At 37.3% G+C, this 20,837-nt stretch overlaps 1 protein-coding gene across 5 annotated transcripts in view; it reads left to right on the forward strand.

Moving 5' to 3' along the window:
• Positions 1 to 20,837, forward strand: part of FOCAD (focadhesin) — a 322,164-nt gene that overhangs the window by 18,468 nt on the left and 282,859 nt on the right. For 4 of the 5 annotated variants that reach the window (XM_073021655.1, XM_073021653.1, XM_073021657.1 and 1 more), the window contains 3 exons: positions 15,341 to 15,429; positions 18,135 to 18,209; positions 20,264 to 20,418. In XM_073021655.1, the coding sequence (XP_072877756.1) occupies positions 15,373 to 15,429; positions 18,135 to 18,209; positions 20,264 to 20,418 (287 nt within the window). In that variant the 5' untranslated portion in view covers positions 15,341 to 15,372. Of the gene's footprint in view, positions 1 to 12,475; positions 12,614 to 15,340; positions 15,430 to 18,134; positions 18,210 to 20,263; positions 20,419 to 20,837 lie in introns of those variants that run through there. The other variant, XM_073021656.1, reaches the window with a different exon arrangement.

A 20,837-nucleotide genomic window follows, 5' to 3' on the forward strand; every position in this document is an offset into this window, starting at 1 on the left:
TATACATGTGCCATATTGGTGCGCTGCACCCATTAACTCGTCATTTACATTAGGTATATCTCCTAATGCTATCCCTCCCCCCCTCCCACAATAGGACCCGGTATGTGATGATCCCCTTCCTGTGTCCAGGTGATCTCATTGTTCACTTCCCACCTATGAGTGAAAACATGCAGTATTTGGGTTTCCATTCTTGCTATAGTTTGCTGAGAATGATGATTTCCAGCTGCATCCATGTCCCTACAAAGGACACAAACTCATCCTTTTTTATGGCTGCATAGTATTCCATGGTGTATATGTGCCACATTTTCTTAATCCAGTCGGTCACTGATGGACATTTGGGTAGATTCCAAGTCTTTGCTGTTGTGAATAGTGCTGCAATAAACATACGTGTGCATGTGTCTTTATAGCAGCATGACTTATAATCCTTTGGGTATATCCCCAGTAATGAGATGGCTGGGTCAAATGGTATTTCTAGTTCTAGATCCTTGAGGAATCGCCACACTGCTTTCCACAATGGTTGAACTAGTTTACAGTCTCACCAACAGTGTAAAAGTGTTCCTATTTCTCCACATCCTCTCCAGCACCTGTTGTTTCCTGACTTTTTAATGATTGCCATTGTAACTGGTGTGAAATGGTATCTCATTGTGGTTTTGATTTGCATTTCTCTGATGGCCAGTGATGATGAGCATTTTTTCATGCTGGGAGCTGGAGCCTGGAGCTGTTCCTATTCGGCCGTCTTGGCGCCACTGGTCTGATTCTTCTTTACTGGCATCTGAGCAGGTACAACTGCTACATAGATGGAAACTAGGCCCTTCAGGATGAGACAAGAATGTCTTAAGAAGTGATTATAACCCTTTCAGAGCTGGAAGGGACATTAGAGACTGATCTTAGCTCTCCGCTTTGTCCTCAAACCATATCCTCATATTCCCTCTGCCTGGAATGTGATGCCAAGTCTTAGTTCAAGCCCTGTTTTCTGAGGCAGCTGCAGAAACTGAGAAAGAACATGCAGTGGCTTCCTCTTGATCTTCCTGCTTCTGGACATTTCTTCCTGAGCATTCCAGTATTATTTCAAACCCTGTTTTTACAAATAAACTTGTGTACACACAAATTTCCCTGTCTCATTGAGCTGTGTTTTCACCTGTCACCTGGTGGGGTTTCCTGCCAGCTAAGTATTCATTTGCAGTGGCATTGCCATCTGTATGTGTGTAGTGTTTAAGCAATCATTTGGGTATATGATTGCTTTAATTAATTTTAGTGATTATTTGCTTATTTAAAAAAAAACAGAAAATATAAATGTGAAAGTGTTGATATCAGTGACAAGAAGCATAGATTTACTACAGATTGACAGTTGTCATGATGGAAGTGGCCAATTGTTATCCTCTGTTAGATACTCATTGAACTTAAACTGAACAGTCAATGATGAAATAAACGCATACAACCACAGAACATATACAGATGTGGGAGATGTATTGCTGGTGATGGTGCCACAAAGATGAATGTTAAGTTTAGATAAACAATTTTTATGTTTTGTGCTCTGGGCAAAGAGTAACCCTTTAATATGTAATGTGTGCACATTATACTTGATTACCTTTTTAGGATTGCAGTATATACAAAGATACAAAGCTGTTTGCATACGCTGATAAGCTGCTTTGGGAAGTTAATTTAACACTATATGCAAACCCAGGTAATTCATTTAAAGATTTATTTGATTTCCTGAGATGCAGCAAAATACAATGGAAAAAACAAGGTATTAGATTCAGACTAAGAATAATAACTAACATTTAAAAACTGTTTGCTATGTTCCTGACTCTGAGTGAAATGCTTTAATGGATTATCTTAATTTAGCTTTAGTTGTTTAACTTTATTATTATTATTATTATTATTAGCTATAGGGCATTGTTCTATTGCCCAGGCTGGAGTGCAGTGGCATGATAATAGCTCACTGTAGCCTCAATCTCCAGTGCTCAAATGATCCTCCCACTGCAGCCTCCTGGGTAGCTAGGACTACAGGCATATGCCACCATGCCCAGCTAATTTTTAAAATTTTTTGTAGAGATGGGGTATCGATTGCTGTGTTGCCTAGGTGGATCTCGAACCCCTGGCCTCTAGTGATCCTCCTGCTTCAGCCTCCCAAAGTGCTGGGATTACAGGCATGAGCCACCGGCTGCTTGGTGATCTTAATTTTACAAAAACTTTAAGTCAACTATATCTAAACTTTCTTAAAGAGTGGTTAAGCACGTGAGATTTGGAGGCAGACTGTTTATATTCATGCTTTTGCTTCTTACATAATTAGGCGATTAATTTTGACTTCTGCTTTCCTCACTTGGTTTTACATATGAAGGTAAAGTTAATAGTAGTACTTATGTCATGGGGTTGTTTTGAATATTGAGTGAGAGAATACAATACCAGTGAGACAGTACCTGCCTGGCACATGGTGAAATTCTCAATAAATCCTGACTGTTAATACTAATATATAACCTCAGGCAAGTGACTTCTTCTCTGAGCTCCTACTTCCTCATGTGGGAAATGGAGTTAATATTTACCCCAAAGTTATTGTGAGGATCTAGTGGAATTAAAGTGTCTTGTGGAGTGCTTAGCACATAGGAGCTGTTTAATCCAACATGGCATTCCAAATTCTATGTCATACTTTGCACTTATTCAGTGAATCTTTATTGAATAGGTATTTGTTATATGCTGGGGAGATAGTGGTGAAAAAAGTCCCTGCCTTAAAGAGTTTGCATTTGGGGAGGTGGGAGTAGAGTAGGGAAGCAGAAATAAGTAAATGACCAATCATTTGAGACTGTGATAAAAGCTATGAATGGTACAGTAGTGGGTCACTGTGGTGGCAGGTAGGAAACTATATGAGGCTATGGGGGTGGTGGGGAGATAGGGAAGATTCGAGGGAACATGTGAAGGGAGAGAAGAAACAGCTTATTTGAACAATTGAACAACAAGTCAAGAGCACTTGAGGCTGAGGGGCCTGAGAGTTCTAGACCCAGATGTGAAAGGAGCTGAGGGTGTGGGCGTTGGGGTGGATCAAGGAGGAAACTGAAGGCCCATGTGGCTAAAGCACCCTAACTGAAGGAGTGTTGCGAGACCAGGACCTTTCGGCCTTCCTATGGAGTTGCAATGGGGAACTATTGAAAAGTTTTCAGCATATGAGTTAAAAGTCAACTGTATTTTATTCTATGTCTTTGCTATTGTGAATAGTGCTGCATAAACTGTATTTTAAATGGGAATCTTACGTATATTCTAACCTTGGGGCTAGTGTCTTATTTCTCTCTAGTGGCTTGCATGTAAGATCCCATCTTTGTATATAAGTAATTAATCTTTTATCATTAAAACAATTTTTCTACTTCATTACTGCTCACTTGATGAGAGACTCCCTACTTATCACTTAAATTCAAATTCTTTTCCATCATTTACCTTCCTTGACTGTCCCACGTGGTACTGAGGGAGGGAGGAAGCACACATTTCTACAGTACCTGCTATGTGCAAGACTCTCTTGGCTTTAAGGTGTACTTTATATTGTTATTCCCAAGACCTTGTTTAACCAATGAGGAAACAGGTTCCAAGATGGTAAGTGATTGCCTAGTGCTGGAACCACGATTTGCATCCAGGTCTATGGTTCCCTGCTCCCTTTAGCTCCCAAAGGGGGCTCCCCAAAACCCCTCAGAGCTTTGCTCTTTGTGTCAGATTGCTCTGTTAGCATGATAGAGGTATGTAAGACTGTGAGCTTAATCAGATTAAGGTGTTATCTTCTCTGTGGACAATCTTAGAGTTTGTAAAAGAATATATGTCATTGCTTCACAGTGCACTATTGATCTTATTCATTCGACCATTTTCACTGTAGTTCTTCTAACAGTACTGCGATAACTTTGTTTTTGTCCTTGTGACCGTTAAGTACTCAAATATAGAGATACTCTCCATGTCCATTTGTTGTATGTACATTGACTTTGTTGAAAATAGAGAAATTTACTATCTTCCTGTAAAATTTTTTTGTTCATTTGGTCTTCAGCTTTCATTAACACTAAGTATGCAAATTAAAATAACTAAACCATATCTATTCCATTCTACATGAATTTAGTAATTTAGTTTTTAGAAAAAATACCAAATAAAGTTGATTGGTCACTCTGCAACAATAAAAAATCTTGCCAATAAACTTGTAATCAGTCTATAAAATTCTTTTCCAGAATAAGAGTTTTTATTTTGGAGGAAGATTTCCTAGGAGTCTACTTGGGGAAATTATAATGGTTATGTTTCTCCTTGAAAATGAAGGAAGAAAACTTTTAAGTGGTTTGTCTGGCTAAATTACATTGGCCCCTTTTCAGTATTACTCTTTTCATAAAGCATTGGTAAACATAAGTAACAAAGTAATCTTTCATCATTTTATCAACAATTTTTCTATTAAATTGCTGCTCACTTTATGACACCCTTTAATGATGGATTTCTATGCTTTCAGTGATTTGGGTGTCAGAAAGTTGTATCCTCTATTTCTACAAAATGTATTAGAATGTGAATCAAGATTTTCCTATTTTGGTAACTTTATTAAAATTACAAAACACATATTCTCATAGAAAAATTAGAAACTAGGAATGAGCAAAAATAAAAATTATCCACAATTTGTACATTCTGGGCTTTTCTTTGTGCATATATACTCTGGAGCGAGACTACTTAGGTTGGAATTCCAGCTCTGTCACTTTGTGACCTTGGGAAAGTTATCTAAATTTTCTGTGCCTCAGTTTCTTAATCTGTAAAATGAGTACCTATCTCAGGGTTATTATGGGGGTTAAATGAGTTAATACATGTAAAATGCTTAGAATATTGCCTTTCCCCTAGTAAGAGACACATACATGGGTTTTAAAAGACCTTTTATTATGGAGAATTTCAAACATAGAAATAGAGACTAGTATTATGAGTTCCAGTGTACCTATTATCAACATTTAGACATTCCTGTTTCATCTATCAATCTTCTTTTATTTTTCTTTCTATACTTGGGTATTTTATAGAAAATCCCAAATATTACATCCTTACACTGTGTATACTTTGTACCATATTAATATTTGCTAAGAATTAGGTAAGTTATTTTAGAGAGTATACAAAATTTGAGTCATTTTTGAAGGGAGAAAATATAAGCAAAATATCTAAAACATCCATTCTGTGATGTTTTAATAATTTTAGCTGACTGAATGGTATTTGAAGTAAGATTGTAAATATGGAGATTTTGCTATTCAGATTAGACATTTATTGGCCAGTAACACCTTTAAAATAATTGGGTATCAGTTTTATTGTAAATATATTGTAGATATTTTGTATGAACATGAAGTCTTTATTTAGAAAATGTTTTGTACTGAGCAATATATGTAACTGTTTTGGTGAAGGAAAAACACTTAAAATTTATGATATTGGAAAAAATAAAAAAGCTAACTTTGAAGATTTAGATTGGATGCTACAAAAATTCTAGACATTCATAAGCCCTTAGATTTTAAAAAATAACTGTTTTTCATTGATATACTCATATATTTAGCATATAAATACACATCCATATACCACGCTTTAAAACACAGTATTCAAGAATAATTAGAGAACATTTGTAACTAGTTAGGCATTATTCAGTTTTGTGGGTTTTTTTTTTTTTTTTTTTTTTTAAAACAAGGTCTGGTTCCGTCACCCAGGCTGGAATACAGTGGCATAATCTTGGCTCTCTGCAGCCTTGATCTACTCAAGTGATCCTCCCACCTCAGCCTCCCAAGTAGCTGTTTCTGTGGGCATGAGCTACCATACCCAGCTAATTTTTAAATTTTTTGTAGAGATGGAGTCTCCTTATGTTGCCCAGGCTGGTCTCAAACTCTTGGGCTCAAGTGATCCTCTTGCCTTGACCTCCCAAAGTCTAGGGATTACAGGTATTAGCCACCGTGCCTGGCCAAGTTTGTGGTTTTATTTTTTATTTTAATGTCTTGTTTTCCTGGACAGCAATCAGTTCTGACTTGGAATTTCCTGCCTTTGATCTTATTTTAGACTCCCATTTCAAAATCTGTAGGTAGCATGTGATATTGAGAAGTAACTAAATTGTAAAGGCAGGAATTTGATAGAATTCATTGTACTTTTAGTAAATGGCAACCAGTGAGATCATGTGAACTCATCGTCATGTAGATTTTTTCAGTATTTGAATTATTGATCTTAAAATTCCTGGGATATGGTAAGTGACGTGGAATGTGCAGGCCATGCCTCATGTTACCGATGGTCCAGTGGAAAGAACACTTGATTGGAAGTCAAGAAACCTCTGTTCTCACTTGAACTCTGTCATGATGACTTCCCTTTTTGGCAAGTTGCTTTAACCTCTCTGACATTGTTTCTTCATTTCTCTAGTGAACAAATGTAGGGAGGGAGATGATGTTAGGTCCATTATATTAGTTAAGCAAGTGCTAGATATTGCAACAAGGAGACCCCAAAATGCAATGGTTCAAACAGTGTAGAAGTTTTTCCTGTAATAGTTGGAGTTCCAGGTATGCAGCTGTGCAGCAAGCTATCATTTAGGGATCCAGGTTCTTTCCATTTTGTATCTTCAACAGAGTCCCAGGGCCATTGTCTTCATACATATGGTTGCATGTAGGTTGTTGCCCAGAATTCATTGTGGTTCGGAAGAGAGAGCAGAGGAAGCAGACTCCAGCCTGGAAATGGCACGTCACTTCTGCTCAAACACCACTGGAGAGAACTTGATCACATGTTCATACTTTACCATGTTTGAGCCTGGAAAATGTAATGAAGCTGTTCAGGTTATAGTTTTGTTAATACAAAAGAAGAGAACAGATATTGGTGGATAAATAGCAATTTCTTCCACGTCATATGGTTGCTGCTTTCTCTGATTATAATATTGACCAAGTGGCTCTGTCACACCACTGAGTTGCTATCTACTTCAGCTTGATTTTGAAATTACTGGCTGAGATAAAAGTGTTTTCTACTCTGGGTTTAATTTTAATGTGTCTTAGTGGTCTCTCTGAGAATATAATGACTAAAAATTACTGTTTTCTTGCACTTACTCTTTAATGTTGAAAACTTTCAATTTTTATGAATTTTCATGAATCATATACAGTTGATCCTTGAAAAATTTGGGGTTTTGGGGTGCCAATCCCTCATGAGGTCGGAAACCTGTATGTAACTTTTTACCCTCCAAGAATTTAACTACCAGTAGTCTTATGGATATTATAAACAGTTGATTCTTGCATATTTTGTATATTATATACTATATTCTTATAACAAAGCTAGAGAAAAGAAAATATTAAGAAAATCATAAAAGAGAGAACTATTCATTAAGTGGAAGTGGATCGTCATAAAGGTCTTCAACTTCACCTTCACGCTGAGTAGGGTGAGGAGGAGGAAGAAGAGGGGAGGTTGGTCTTGCTGTCTCAGGGGTGCCAGAGGTGGAAGAAAAGCCACATATAAATGGACCTTTTATCAAGGATCACCTGTGATTAAAAGGGTTCCAATTATCTTGTCCTGTTAATTTGGGAATTAGGTGGCAGTCGGATTTTTTAAAGCTTTTGAAGCAAGAGCTGAGGCTAAGTGTGAGCAGGTGTCAGGATTTAATACAAGGTGATGAAACAGAATCAAGCTGCCTGATCTTAGAGAGGATATATAGAAATACTTAGGGACTGGGAAGCAGTAGATGAGAAGCTAAGCAGCAGAAGAATGAGAAAGAGATCCATATTAGACAGTAGAACAAGGTGGGCATTTGAAAAGTATAGGCAGAATTTTTCCCCTCTTTTTTGAGGGACAGGGTCAATCAGCTGGAGGACTCTAGAATCCATCCTTGAGCCACAGTCTTGATAAATTTATAAAATCACCCCAAAATTTATTGATAGTGCCCATCAGGTTTTCTATAAGCCATCCACAAAAAGTAATAAAAAAGATAAAAATTGTCAAAATATGTGTTTAAAAGTATGGTTTTAGGCTGATGGTTCCATAGCTTAATTTGTGGGAGGAAGAAACTAAGTAAATTCCATAACTGATAATTGGAATAGTTGATAAAATGTTAGAAAAAGAAAAGTCCTGGATTTTGTGTCTCTGAAACGTAGAGCCCATTAGTGTGAATGAAGTATTCATTTTTTTGTCAGCCATTTTCTCAGTTTGCTGATGATACTGCTCATGTAAACTAGCTTTAAGAATGTACTCTGGGCTGGTTGTGGTGGCTCACACCTGTAGTAATCCCAGTGCTTTGGGAGGCTGAGGGTGGGAGGATCACTTGAGCCCAGGAATTTGAGACCAGCCTGAGGAACAGAGGGAGTCCCCATCGCTACAAAATTAAAAAAAAAAAAAGCTTTAGCCAGGCATGGTGGTGCATGCCTGTAGTCCCAGCTACTTGGAAGGCTGAGGATGGGAGGATCACCTAAGCCCAGGAGTTTGAGGCTGCAGTGATCTATGATTGTGTCACTACACTCCAGCTTGAGTGACTGAGTGAGACGCTCTCTCTTAAGAAAAAAAAAACAATATATATATATGTATATTCTGTATAGCACTGAGTTTCAGCCGGATGACTGCCGTTGAGCCCTTCCTATATAGAAATTTGGTAGTCAAGAGCGCTCAAAGTCAAATGTCTGTCTTTGTGACCATTGGATCCTCCTCCTCCGACTACCTTGTATAATCAGTTACTCTCTCTGCTGTGTTTTCATAATTGTTAGATTTCCTCTTGTTTTTCAGATTGTGTCCTTTATTTTAGGTTTGATATTAAGTACTTTTGTGTGATATGTAGTTGTACAGTATTCTAGAGAAACTATTGAGAAAGAAAGTTGAAAACCCAAAGTGTTTTTTCTGCTGCTCTTTTATTAGTGCAATTGATAGATTAATTTCATTGAAAGTATTCTTATGGGGCTGAAATACCTCGGCAGATAATGTGATAATTGCTTACTTTAAACAACTGCTTTGATTCACTGGGAACTTAAAGACCTTGTTAAAAATTACCTTTCTGATTTAGATTTAGACAGACAAAAAAGGCATACTGACAGGTTGGAGATAAATCTTTTAAAATCAAACATACATTTCTGTAGCATGTGGTTTATGGATTATATTGTTACTGGTTTCCTTTTAGTAAAATGGCATGACAAGAAGTAATATATAAATTGTTTTTTCTTAATGTATAAAATACCTAAAGGAAATTGAGTTTAAAAATAAAGTAGACTGCTGTCCAGACTGGGTGACAAAGTGAAACCCTGTCTCTGTCTCTTAAAAAAAAAAAAAAAAAAAAAAAAAGGCAGGACATGTGCTACATTTGCCAATGCTAAAGTGACCATGTTTACTCTTTTTTGAAATTCCATAGGAGGATATGATGTTTTTATACCTAGAAAGGCCAATGGTTGTGACTAACCTTGAAATATAAGTCTTCAGCAAATGAAAAACACTTGCAATTTGTAGCCCAGTGATAGCAAATCAGGAATGATATAAAATCATATTGCAGCTTGGGTAGTGGTTTTGAGAATGCTTAATGGCCATTTGTTAGGAAAGGTAAAGTTACTATGGATTTAAAAAACATACTCATTCTTTGAGGTGTCTCACTGAAATTAGGGCTGTCTTTTGTAATCTTTGGTATTTGTCATCTATACTTAGGTAATTTGGATAAAAACAATACTCTTTTACCACAGTGGTACACCTCCTGAAAACAAAGTCATCTTTTTGGATGGCTCAGCTTCTTCGCTTCTATAATAAGCTATTAGCCTACCCAGCTGCTCACCTGGTCCCCAAAGCCATATTAGAATTCCAGCATTCTGGGCCTGGATCAGAGTACATAGCCCCACATCTTCTTCTGTATAGTTCTATCACCACTGATATTTGAGTAAATATATTCTGTGACATATCAATAATCTTACCTGCTTCTCTGGATACTGTAAAGTCAGCCTTCTTTTGAGTTAGATTAGATCATCAGAAAACTCTGCACTTGGACTCCAGTAGCTGGGATTTTTCTTTTTCTTTTTCTTTTTTTTTTTGGCTGATTAACATGTTACATTATGCCTGTGGCTTTATCGAGGGTTTGCTTAAAAGAGAAGTAATATGACCGGGCACAGTGGCTCACACCTGTAATCCCAGCACTTTGGGAGGCCGAGACGGGCAGATCACCTGAGGTCAGGAGTTTGAGAACAGCCTGTTCAACATGGTGAAACCCCACCTCTACTAAAAATACAAAAAATTAGAAGGCGTGGTGACACACACCTATAATCCTAGCTACTCTGGAGGCTGAGACAGGAGAATCGCTTGAACCTGGAGGCGGAGGCTGCAGTGAGCTGATATCATGCCATTTCACTCCAGCCTGGGCAAAAAAAAAAAGAGAAAAAAGTAATACAACATTTCCTTTTGCTTTTGTTATTGAGAATATTGCCTATTATATCACTCTGTATTCCATTTGTAAAGCCCAATGTGAAAAATTTCCTTCAGAGTTTCAGGTCACAAAAATGTTTGTTTTCTTTGATAAAGGATATTTGCTTATCTTTTAGATTATAAAAGAAGTATCATTTATTTTGTTTATTTACCCTAGCTGCCTGGGAGCACAGGGCCAAATTTGAATGTTAATTGTAGGAATTATGTCAAGAAATCTTGTAAATTAATTTAAAAATAGTTATATATACTGGGAGTTAGCAAACTATGGCCCACCCACTTCTTTTTGTAAATCAGGTTTTATCAGAACTCAGCCATAGTCATTTATTTATGTATTGCCTATTGCTTTTGTGCTACAGTGGCAGACTTGAATAGTTGCTCTGGCCCTTTACAGAAAACAGATTTCTAGTCCTGATATAAATAGTTACATGTGGGTCAGACCAAATGCAATAACACTGAATATAAAGCAGTATGATTACTGTTAGATGTAGCTAGTTGGAAGAGGCTTAACAGAGTGTGCTATGAAAGGAGTTTAATATTTAAGCAGTGGAAGCATATAGAAGACATTTTATCTGGGAGAGAAGAAATGAAATCCTGTAGAATTGAGCAGATTTTGAACATTTGGGACAATTTTGGAAACTGTTTTAGCTAGATTAGAATTACAGCAGTGGAAATGAAGTTGAATGGGCAAGACTATTGATAGGAAGGCATAAAAGCTAGGCACCAGAATTTGCATTTAATCCAACAAACAACTGAAAACCCAGTATGAAAATTTCACAGGGAAGTGATGTGATGGGAACAGCATTTCAGTACAGCTAGTCTGACAGCAGTGTACGAACTCAGCATGGAGAGCCCCAAGACTAAGCAGTTACTGGAGTAAACCTGCCATGAGGAACTAAGATAATGAATCTAGAATGAAGAGGAAGAGTAACCTTTGAGGTGCTGGCAAGAAGGAAGCCGATTTTGTGGCTGACTGGATTTAGAGAGTGGTAGTGAAGGAAATTGTGAGAGGAGAACTGGGGAAAAATGAACTGGAGTGACAGTTTTTTGAGGGGAAATATGTGTTTTGTTTTTGATGTCCCCGGTTTCTGGTGTTTTAGAGCCTCCTAAGAGAAAGTATGGAAGCATTTGGAGATCTGTGTGAGATGATGACTGAGCTGTGGGAGAGTTTGTATGGAGGAACAACAGCACAAGGCAGAGTGGCTGGGGAGTGCCTCCAGGAAGGAAGATAGCACTCGAGGAGCAGAGTGCATGGAAGAACAGGAGTCAGTAAAACAGTGTTTCCCAATGTGTATCCCAGGACAGACTGATAGTATAGATGGTTAGCAGGTATTTCCATTTTTGCATCACCAGATAGATTTGATAAATTCTGGGTTAAGCAAAGTTAAATAGACTTCTTGTATTAGACCCTCTCATGTTCTTTAATAATATGCACCATTATTTATATCTCCAATATGATTCTCTACCTCCAAGTTTAGTTTCCTGTATTCGACTTTCTATGAGACATTTCCCCTTGGGATATCTGTGAGACATCTAAAACTTAACTGTCCAAATTGGAATTCCTTGTCTTCCTCACAAAACTTGATTCCCCATCTCAGGTGATGGCAGCTCTATCTTTTCTTTTTAGTAAAAAATGCCATGGTGAGAAGTAACACTGAAATTGTTTTGTTCCTTGTGTAAAATGGCCAAAGGATTTGAGATTAAAAATAAGGTTGCTCAGACTGGGCATGGTGGCTCACGCCTGTAATCCTAGCACTTTGGGGAGACCGAGGCAGGTGCATCACTTGAGGTCAGGAGTTCGAGACTAGCCTGGCCAACATGGTGAAACCTGTCTCTACTAAAAATACAAAAATTACCTGAGCGTGGTGGTGGATGCCTGTAATCCCAGCTACTTGGGAGGCTGAGGCAGGAGAATCGCTTGAACCTGGGAGGTGGAGTTTACAGTGAGCTAAGATCGCACCACTGCATTCCAACCTGGGTGACAGAGTGAAACTCTGTCTCACCAAAAAAAAAAAAAAAAAAAAAGTGGAAAAAAAAAAGTTGCTCAGATTAAAAACCTCGGAGTCATCCTTGACTCCTTTCTCCTATGTTTTTTTTTTTTTTTCTTTGACAGAGTCTCACTCAGTGACCCAGGCTGGAGTGCAGTGGCACAACCTCAGCTTATTGCAACTTCCACCTCCTGAGTTCAAGTGATTCTCCTGTCTCAGCCTCCTGAGTAGCAGGGATTACAGATGTATACCACCATGCCTGGGTAATGTTTGCATTTTTAGTAGAGACACGGTTTTGCCATGTTGGCCAGGCTGGTCTCAGGTGATCTGCCTGCCTCAGCCTCCCAAACTGCTAGGATTACAGGTGTGAGCCACTGTGCCCGGCCCTTTCTATACTCTTACCCAATCCATTAGCAGCCGCATTGGCTTTCCCTTCAAATATGTCCAGAATCTGACCACATGGTACCTCAAGTGATTCTATTGAAACCCTACCACCTCTTTGTGCAGTAGCTTTCCATTTCACTCAGGATAAATATGTAGGTCTCTGTAGTGGCATACAAGGCCTTTTATGGCCTAGCTTCTCATGAATCCTCTGACCTGATTTGCCATTCTTTTCCTCCTTTACTCTGCTGCATGCACATCTCTTTGTTCTTCCTAAGACAGGGCTTAAGCAGTTTATTAGCTTAGGACCTTTTCCTGTGTCTGTGATACTCTTCCCCCTAGATACCTGTTTGGCTTATCTAACTTCCTTCCCTCCTCTAAATGTGTTCACATGCCACCCTCTCGAGAAGAGACTGACCTGGACTACCATATTTAAAATAGAAAGAGTGCACTTCTCCCATTTCTCATCCCCTTTATTCTGCTTCACTTTCTTTCTTTTTTTTTTTTGTTAGCATTTACCATCTTCTAACATATTTTATGTATTATTTGTTTAAAAAATTATCTGCTGCTTTCTGCTAGACTGTAAGCTCCATGAATGCAGAGATTTTTGCCTATTTTGTTCACTGATATAACTCAAGCACCTAGAACTGTGCTGGACACACAATAGGCAACTAATAAGTATTTGTTAAATGAGAGAATGAATTTCAAGATGGGACTATATGTCCCCATAGCATCTTTCTTTCACCCATGGAGATATTTTTTTCCTGTGTTTCCTAGGGACACACTTTAGGAGATTCTGTTGTAAGTATTATGGAATTCAGAGGAGGAGAAAATTACAAGAAAGTTGTGATTGACACAATTGGGAAGTTAAAAAATTTTGACCTGCTTAAGCTAATAAGTAGATTTAGATAGGAAAAATAGTTTACAATCTTATAACAAGTTGTTTCAGTGTTATGGGATGTCAAATTCAGGGAGGAAAGTTGGACATAGATGTTGAAGAAAAATACCAGGATAAATTACCCATTCAGGGAGTTTAGCTTTGGATTAAAGGGTGGAAAGTACAGATTGAGTACTCCGTATCTGAAATTCTTGGACCAGAAGTGTTTTGGATTTGGATTTTTTTCAAAAAAATTTGGAATATTTGCATATACTTTAAACCAGTTGAAAATCCAATCTGAAAATCCAAAATAGTCCAATGCGCGTTCCCTCTGAGTGTCAAGTCAGTGCTCAAAAAGTTTCAGATTTTGTAACATTTTGAATTTTGTATTTTCAGATTAGGGTTGCTCAACCTATAGTTAGAGAAGGCTGCAGGTTCATTACAATATGCTTTGTATTTTGAGATCAGGGGAACTTGGTTTTTCTGCTTGTTATAAGTTAATCTAGGGTTGTTTGTTGAGATAAATTTTAATTTTAATTATATTGTAGTAAGTAGGTGACCTAGAATACCCTGTTTTTCAAAGTAGTGTAATTTGGTAGGTTCAGTGCTTCCTGAAAATGGGATAAATTGGGATCCTTAGGAAATCCTCTTTTTAGTTCCATGCTCCTGCTTTACCACCTGCCTTCCCCATCCTTTTGCATGCTTTTCTTTCCCTCCCTCCCTCCCTCCCTCTCTCTCTCTTTCTTTCTTTCTTCTTTCTTTTTCTCTTTCTTTGTTTCTTTTTTTTTTTTTTTTTTTTTTTTTGAGACGGAGTCTCGCTGTGTCACCCAGGCTGGAGTGCAGTGGCGCGATCTCGGCTCACTGTAAGCTCCGCCTCCCGGGTTTACACCATTCTCCTGCCTCAGCCTCCTGAGTAGCTGGGACTACAGGCGCCCGCCACCTCGCCCGGCTAGTTTTTTGTATTTTTTAGTAGAGACGGGGTTTCACCATGTTAGCCAGGATGGTCTCGATCTCCTGACCTCGTGATCCACCCGCTTCGGCCTCCCAAAGTGCTGGGATTACAGGCTTGAGCCTCTTTGTTTCTTTTTATCTTTCTTTCTTTCTCTCTCTTTTCCTCTTTTCTTTTCTTTACTTTTCTTATGAGCCCAGTAGGAATGATAAGTGAGATATAAATATTGAAAGTTGATGCTAATTGTTCGCTTGTTCCTCCTGTAGGAAACAAGCAGTCTTTTTTAACGTGTGAATTTCTAGGTCTTTTCTACACTTCTTGAAAAAAGTTCACCTAGACTTCACACTTGTCACTAGCAGTTGGATTAGTGCTTAGATGAAAGCTTGTGCCAAAGTGAGGCATAGATGAAGTAATTTTATGACAGTTTGACTCTTTCTCTCTTATAAGTTTTGATCCACAGAAGAATTAATTTCTGTTTCAAATGTGTGGTTGAACTTTTGGATAGTTTTTTCATTTCCGTAGTGCAAATTCATCTTTTTCAGGGTTAGCTCTCATGGGAAAAACCAAAAGCTGTTGGGCATTTTCAGTTTATTTATCAATCATGACATTTGAGTGCTGAATGACAATGAAGTTATTCCAAGGATTACTCTGCAGAGCCCTGTGCTTTATTTCCATTGTTGTCTTTGGAATGGATTGCGTTCACATTATTTGAGGAATAATTAATTGGAGCTCCAATTCAGACCAGTTGGAAGACTAACAAATATTCTTTTGTTTTGGTTACAGAAGCTGCATACATACATGTAAGAGAAGCAAAAATGTCAGATGATATCAGGAAAAGGTTTGAATTTCCAAATTCTCTTATCCAATCACAGGTAATTTTGTTTGTTTATTTTTGCTCATGGTAACAAATAAACCTGTTCTGTGGATTGTTAACTGAACTTTATATATTTAACATTAAATATTTTATTCTACATGTAGAGATTTATATTATTTTATGAAGCAACTTTTATGAGTTAATTTGAAAGTATATGTTTGACATAGGAAAGCAAATAGTTGAAACTGATCAATCTCAGCTTCTGTTTATATATCATACTTTTCTTCCTAGCGATAATAAAACCTTGATTAACTAGTAGGCCCCTGAATATGTTGGTTTTTTTTTTTTTTTTGGCCTATAATTATTGGGAACAGAGGTAAATAGTTATATTTCCACAGAGCATGAGGGATTAATATTTAAGAAGACATATCCTACCCCTTATATAGAGTTTTATAATAATGACATTTAATAAGTAAAATATCCTGGATTAAAAAATTTGATGTATCTACTAAGATAGGAGATTGTGATAACTTTAAAGAGGTTTTCAATAGTTAAATGGTTAAAACAAAGATGGCTTTCTGGTTAGCCTTTAGGTAACTAGAAACATTCTGGTTAATCAAGGTATCATAATAGCTTATTGTCTTTTCTTGTGAGAGTAAAGCTAACAGATCAGCAGAAGCCATCTTGAAGACTTAACAACGTACAGCGCCTTGGATACTTTCAACAGTTAACTTCGGAGATGTCTGCTGTGGGAATTGACTTAGCTGGGTAGTGGGGAACCCTTCCATGAGGAGTAGAACACTCCTTATGCAAGATTCCCTTCTACCTGGCTGGGTTGGAGTCATATCCTACAGGTCCTTACCATGAAGAAGAAGATGAAGGCTTGGAGGATACTGTTCGCAGTTTTATTTTTCTGTGCCTGGAGTCTCTTTCTTAGCATAGACAATCAAGAAATAAGAAATGCCCATATATGTTACTGTTAAATTAGGTGAAAAGTATATATATATATTTATATATATAATTTAGCATAGGATGCCTATTTGAATTCTGTTATAGAACACTTAAGTAGCAATGTAGGCTGATTTATCCTTGGGTTTTGTATTTTAAAAAATCAGTTTAGGCTAATATCTCTGATTTGTTAGAAGATGAAGTGAAGAGTATGTTAGAGAAATTGAATCTGGTGGGGAATGGGGAATTAAGCTTCTTTTCTTTTAGTTATTTTTCTAAATATGAACTATAGTTTTTTCTTTGTCGCTATTGTGTTTCATATTGGTTTTGTTAGGTTCTTGTGATTGTGTCCTGTCCTTTGCAAATATTTCTTATTGTTCTTCTGTAACTACTGCTCAATATTAGCACCATATTTCATTGATTCACACACATTTTTTTTCAGATTTTAACATCTTTGAAATTGAATTGCCTCTAGTAATTGATGGCAGCAGTTGAGATACAGTTGGTATTGCCTGCACACTTGTGAACTTGGGCATGGTTTTCTACATGAGTCTAGAAGAACTCTTGTGTGACTATAAAACCAAAATTCTAACTTATAAGAAGCATTGTATATCATAGACTAATTGGCAGCCTTTTTTCTTTCTTAGTGGTACACAGTATAATGGTGCAACTTGCAATTCCTGGTCAGTTACATTCAGTGAAATATGGTATATTTTGTAAAACAGGAGCTCAGCCTATCCACAGGCGCTCAGTTCTTGTTACTATTCCTTTTACTAGGAGATAAGAGACAGTAAGTTGGACTAAACTTAATATTCATGTAAATGAGTGACTTATATTGCAAAACTAGACCACAAGCACCGTGGTCTTAAATCATTTCCAATGTGTGAAATATAAAGAGAAAAATGAGGAAGGAGTGGGTGCTGTGTTTTTATTTGAGCTATTCTAGAGACTTTGCAGAACTGGCAGCTATTCACAGCTATACCGTAATTTGGTCCCAAGTGCAGGCTGGACAGTTGTTGGAATAGTGAAGTTTTTTCCAACCCGTACACAGAATGGCAATGATTGTTACTAGCCTATTGGCTCTAAGACTGTAGTGCTGGGTAGTGCTGAAGAACTAGGGGAATAAAGTTGAGGTAGTAGGAGGTAATGATATTTATGTCTTTATATAACCAGCACTCCTATAAGAGACTTGAATTTAATTTTGGGTTTTTTGACTAAAGCAGGATATGAGAAAACTTTAGAGATTTATGAGACTGAAAGCTTATGTTTAAATTGAATTTAAGGGCTGAAACCTATAAAAATGATAAAGGAATCAAAATTATATGGCCTACAGGAGGGAGAAGGGTGGTGGTGGAGGGAAGCCCTATTGATTCATGTCTGTTTGCGCTATAGTCATAAAGACGAGTTTTCTTCATATTCGTTAACGGTGTGATGAAGCATGATGGATTTCATTTCAGTGCAAAGATGATTTTAAAAACTATGGGGTTTCTCACTCATGTTTTAATGGAGTAAGCAATCTCAACTTCTGAGACTGACAGCAATTTGAACCAAAAATCTGGCAGTTTTCTTAACCTCTATGCACTATAGTTGCTTATTGGTAACCTGGGATAGATATGCCTACTTTGAGAACTATTCTGAAGATTAGAAATTATGCATGTGGAGTGCCTAATTCAATGCCTTCTACATAGCACACACTTAGTAAATGGGAATTTTATTTATTCCCAATTGACTACCTGATATACTCATATCAACTAGTATTGATATTTGGAAATAACTTCTAAGGGACTGTGTTCATTAATTTTATTTGTTTTTTAGGCTGTGGGTCATCTTATTGCTGCAGTCCTAAAGGAAAATGGTTTTTCAGAAAAGATTCACCAATCTACAAATCAGGTCTGTGTTTAACTTTATGCTTCAATTTTCTTCAGATAAGATTGCTACTAGATGGATCACATATGCACCTGTCTTGTTTCCCTGATAGTTCACATTACAGTAGAAATGTTTTTGAACTGTGAGAACTTCATTGCCTTTTTTGATACTTTGTTTGTCTTTTTAGTGTATAGCAATAAAAAAGTTTTAAATTTATTAAAACACACTCTAGGAATGAGAAATGGAGGGAGGGGCTGGAGAGGAGTATTCTTACGACTATTGATGAAAAATAATATGGATGGAATGAGAGAAGGCATGCTTTAGAGAAGATTGATAGAGTTATCTCTGAGGAAATCATTTGGGTAATGAAGAGAATGAACAGAGTGGCTCTGTTTGGATGTAGATTTCTCATGCTTCAGCTCAGCCCCAGCTGTGAGTTCTTGGTTGGAAAGGTCATACATTGACAGTCAAAGCTGAAAAATTCCATCTTACACAAACAGCAGGTAAATGCTCAGAGTTGAAGCAATGCCAGCTTACTGAGATATACCACTTGGGGTTTGTTTGATCAACGTTGTGTATTTTGACCTGCTAGTTGGGAAACTCTTCTTAAGAGAGGTGTTCTCAGGTGTCCTCTGTAGGGAACATAAGTGATGGAAATAAGATTCTTTTTATTCACAGCAGAAATAAATTGATTTCCTTTTTCTCACATTCTTTTTGATTAGCTGCTCCAAGTTACATTTCTTTATTGCTTCTGCAGACATGTTGAAGTAAGTGTAGGACACACTTCACTAATTGGCATTTGTCTGGTGTTTGTATGTAGTCATATAAATTAGGTTTTCTGAGAACTCTGATCTTAATCCTGCCTATAATCACATTGTGTACTTTGAGAAGATCTAGTGGTTTTACTTAAACTGCCAGGATTTATTGAATGTCAAATCCCTGTAACTGTTTCCTCTTCTACTAAAAATGAATGCTTACACAGTCTTACCTGAGGCAGCAGTTTATTTATTCGTTTGTTTTGTTTTTCTGGTGTAATAATTGAGTGATGGTATTTAGAACCCTTTGATATTGTCAGTACAGCTGAACACAATGTCTTTCTGAATAAAAGGAGAAAGTGATTGTTAACTGTATTGTTATTTTAATAGTGGGATGCTAAGATAGAATAGATTCTCAGCCAGCTACAGAGGGAAAATGGGTACAAATGATGTTGATTTTCTTTTCTTTTTTTTTTTTGGAGACAGAGTCTGGCTCTGTTGTCCAGCCTGGAGTGCAGTGGCACGATCTCAGCTCACTGTAACTTCTGCCTCCTGGATTCAAGCAATTCTCATGTCTCAATGTCTCTGTTTGGGGCCCCTGACTTCCCGCAACACATTCTAAAATGAAAACTTATATTTACTTATATGTCCTTCTCATGCTTTTCTATCAATGAAGACAGAGTCACAGTGTGAGGGGGGGAAAGTCAGTTTCCTTCTTGGGCAAGCAGTTTTCCTAGGCTTTTTTTTTTGTTGTTAGCCATGGAATGAGCAGCTTGCTGGTGGCCTGTCTTACTTCTCTCTTTTATATCTGGGCCCATATTAGAATTCAAGAAATTGTGGCAGGGGCCTTGTGGGTGGTGGTGAGGTATATGTAGGTGATAAAGGTTAGTGGTAGGAGAGCAGGAACATTTTCTGAAAATAACTTATTGTAATTGAAGGCTTATGGCATAAATATTATTTGGAGTTCAACTTACACTAACTGATATACTGATACTGTTAGTGTCTGGTTAAATTGTTTGGTTAGAGCAGCGTGCTAGAGCCAAGTCTCAGCTTTGTTGTGTTGCTTGAACTCGGGTCATACCTCTGCCTGCAGCCAGCCTTGTTTTACAGCGATGATGCCAGGTGAGAGAGAGTTGCTGTTACCTCCATTACCTCTCTTGGAAAATTGACTTCATTTTATTCTAGGAACAGAATTTTTCCTTTATCATCTTTATAAAGGAAAGCTAGCCTACTGTGAACAAATTACTCATTGATGAATGACTGAAGGTGTGTGTGTGTTTGCTGCTCATCAGAATTGTCTTCTAATCACTGGTTTGGTTTCAGACTCCTGCTTTGAACTTGCTGTGGGAGAAGTGTTGCAGTGACAATGTAGTGGTTCGAACAGCCTGCTGTGAAGGTCTGGTGGCACTCGTTGCTCAGGATCATGCAGAGTTCAGCTATGTTCTCAATGGGATACTCAATCTGATTCCATCAACCAGGTACATTTTCCTCAGTGTTTGGTCAGTTATGATTTAAGTTTTAATCATAACTGACAGTTATGATTTAAATCAGTTAATGATTTAAGTTTTTAGGACAAAAAATTCACTAAATCCCTATTAAGAGTCAGCATTCATCCTACCTGCCAGTTGTTTTTCTTGCTCTTAAAATGTCATGCAGTTGCTGTTCATATATGAAAAGATCATGTTAATTTAAATCCTACAGTTTCAGAATTTGTGGTCATTTGTAGTACTTAAGTTTTGGGGCTCTACTTAAATTTGTTGTTGCTCTTTTTAAGATGAACATAGCTAAATGTTTATAATTCAAAAATGCAATGCAGATTCCTGACTTTTTTTTTTTTTAGCCCACTGAAAATATTTATTTTTTCAAATTTTTTCTTATTTAGTTTTCAAAGAACATA

This window comes from Chlorocebus sabaeus, chromosome 12, assembly GCF_047675955.1.
Source record: "Chlorocebus sabaeus isolate Y175 chromosome 12, mChlSab1.0.hap1, whole genome shotgun sequence".
NCBI classification, from domain to species: Eukaryota; Metazoa; Chordata; class Mammalia; order Primates; family Cercopithecidae; genus Chlorocebus; species Chlorocebus sabaeus.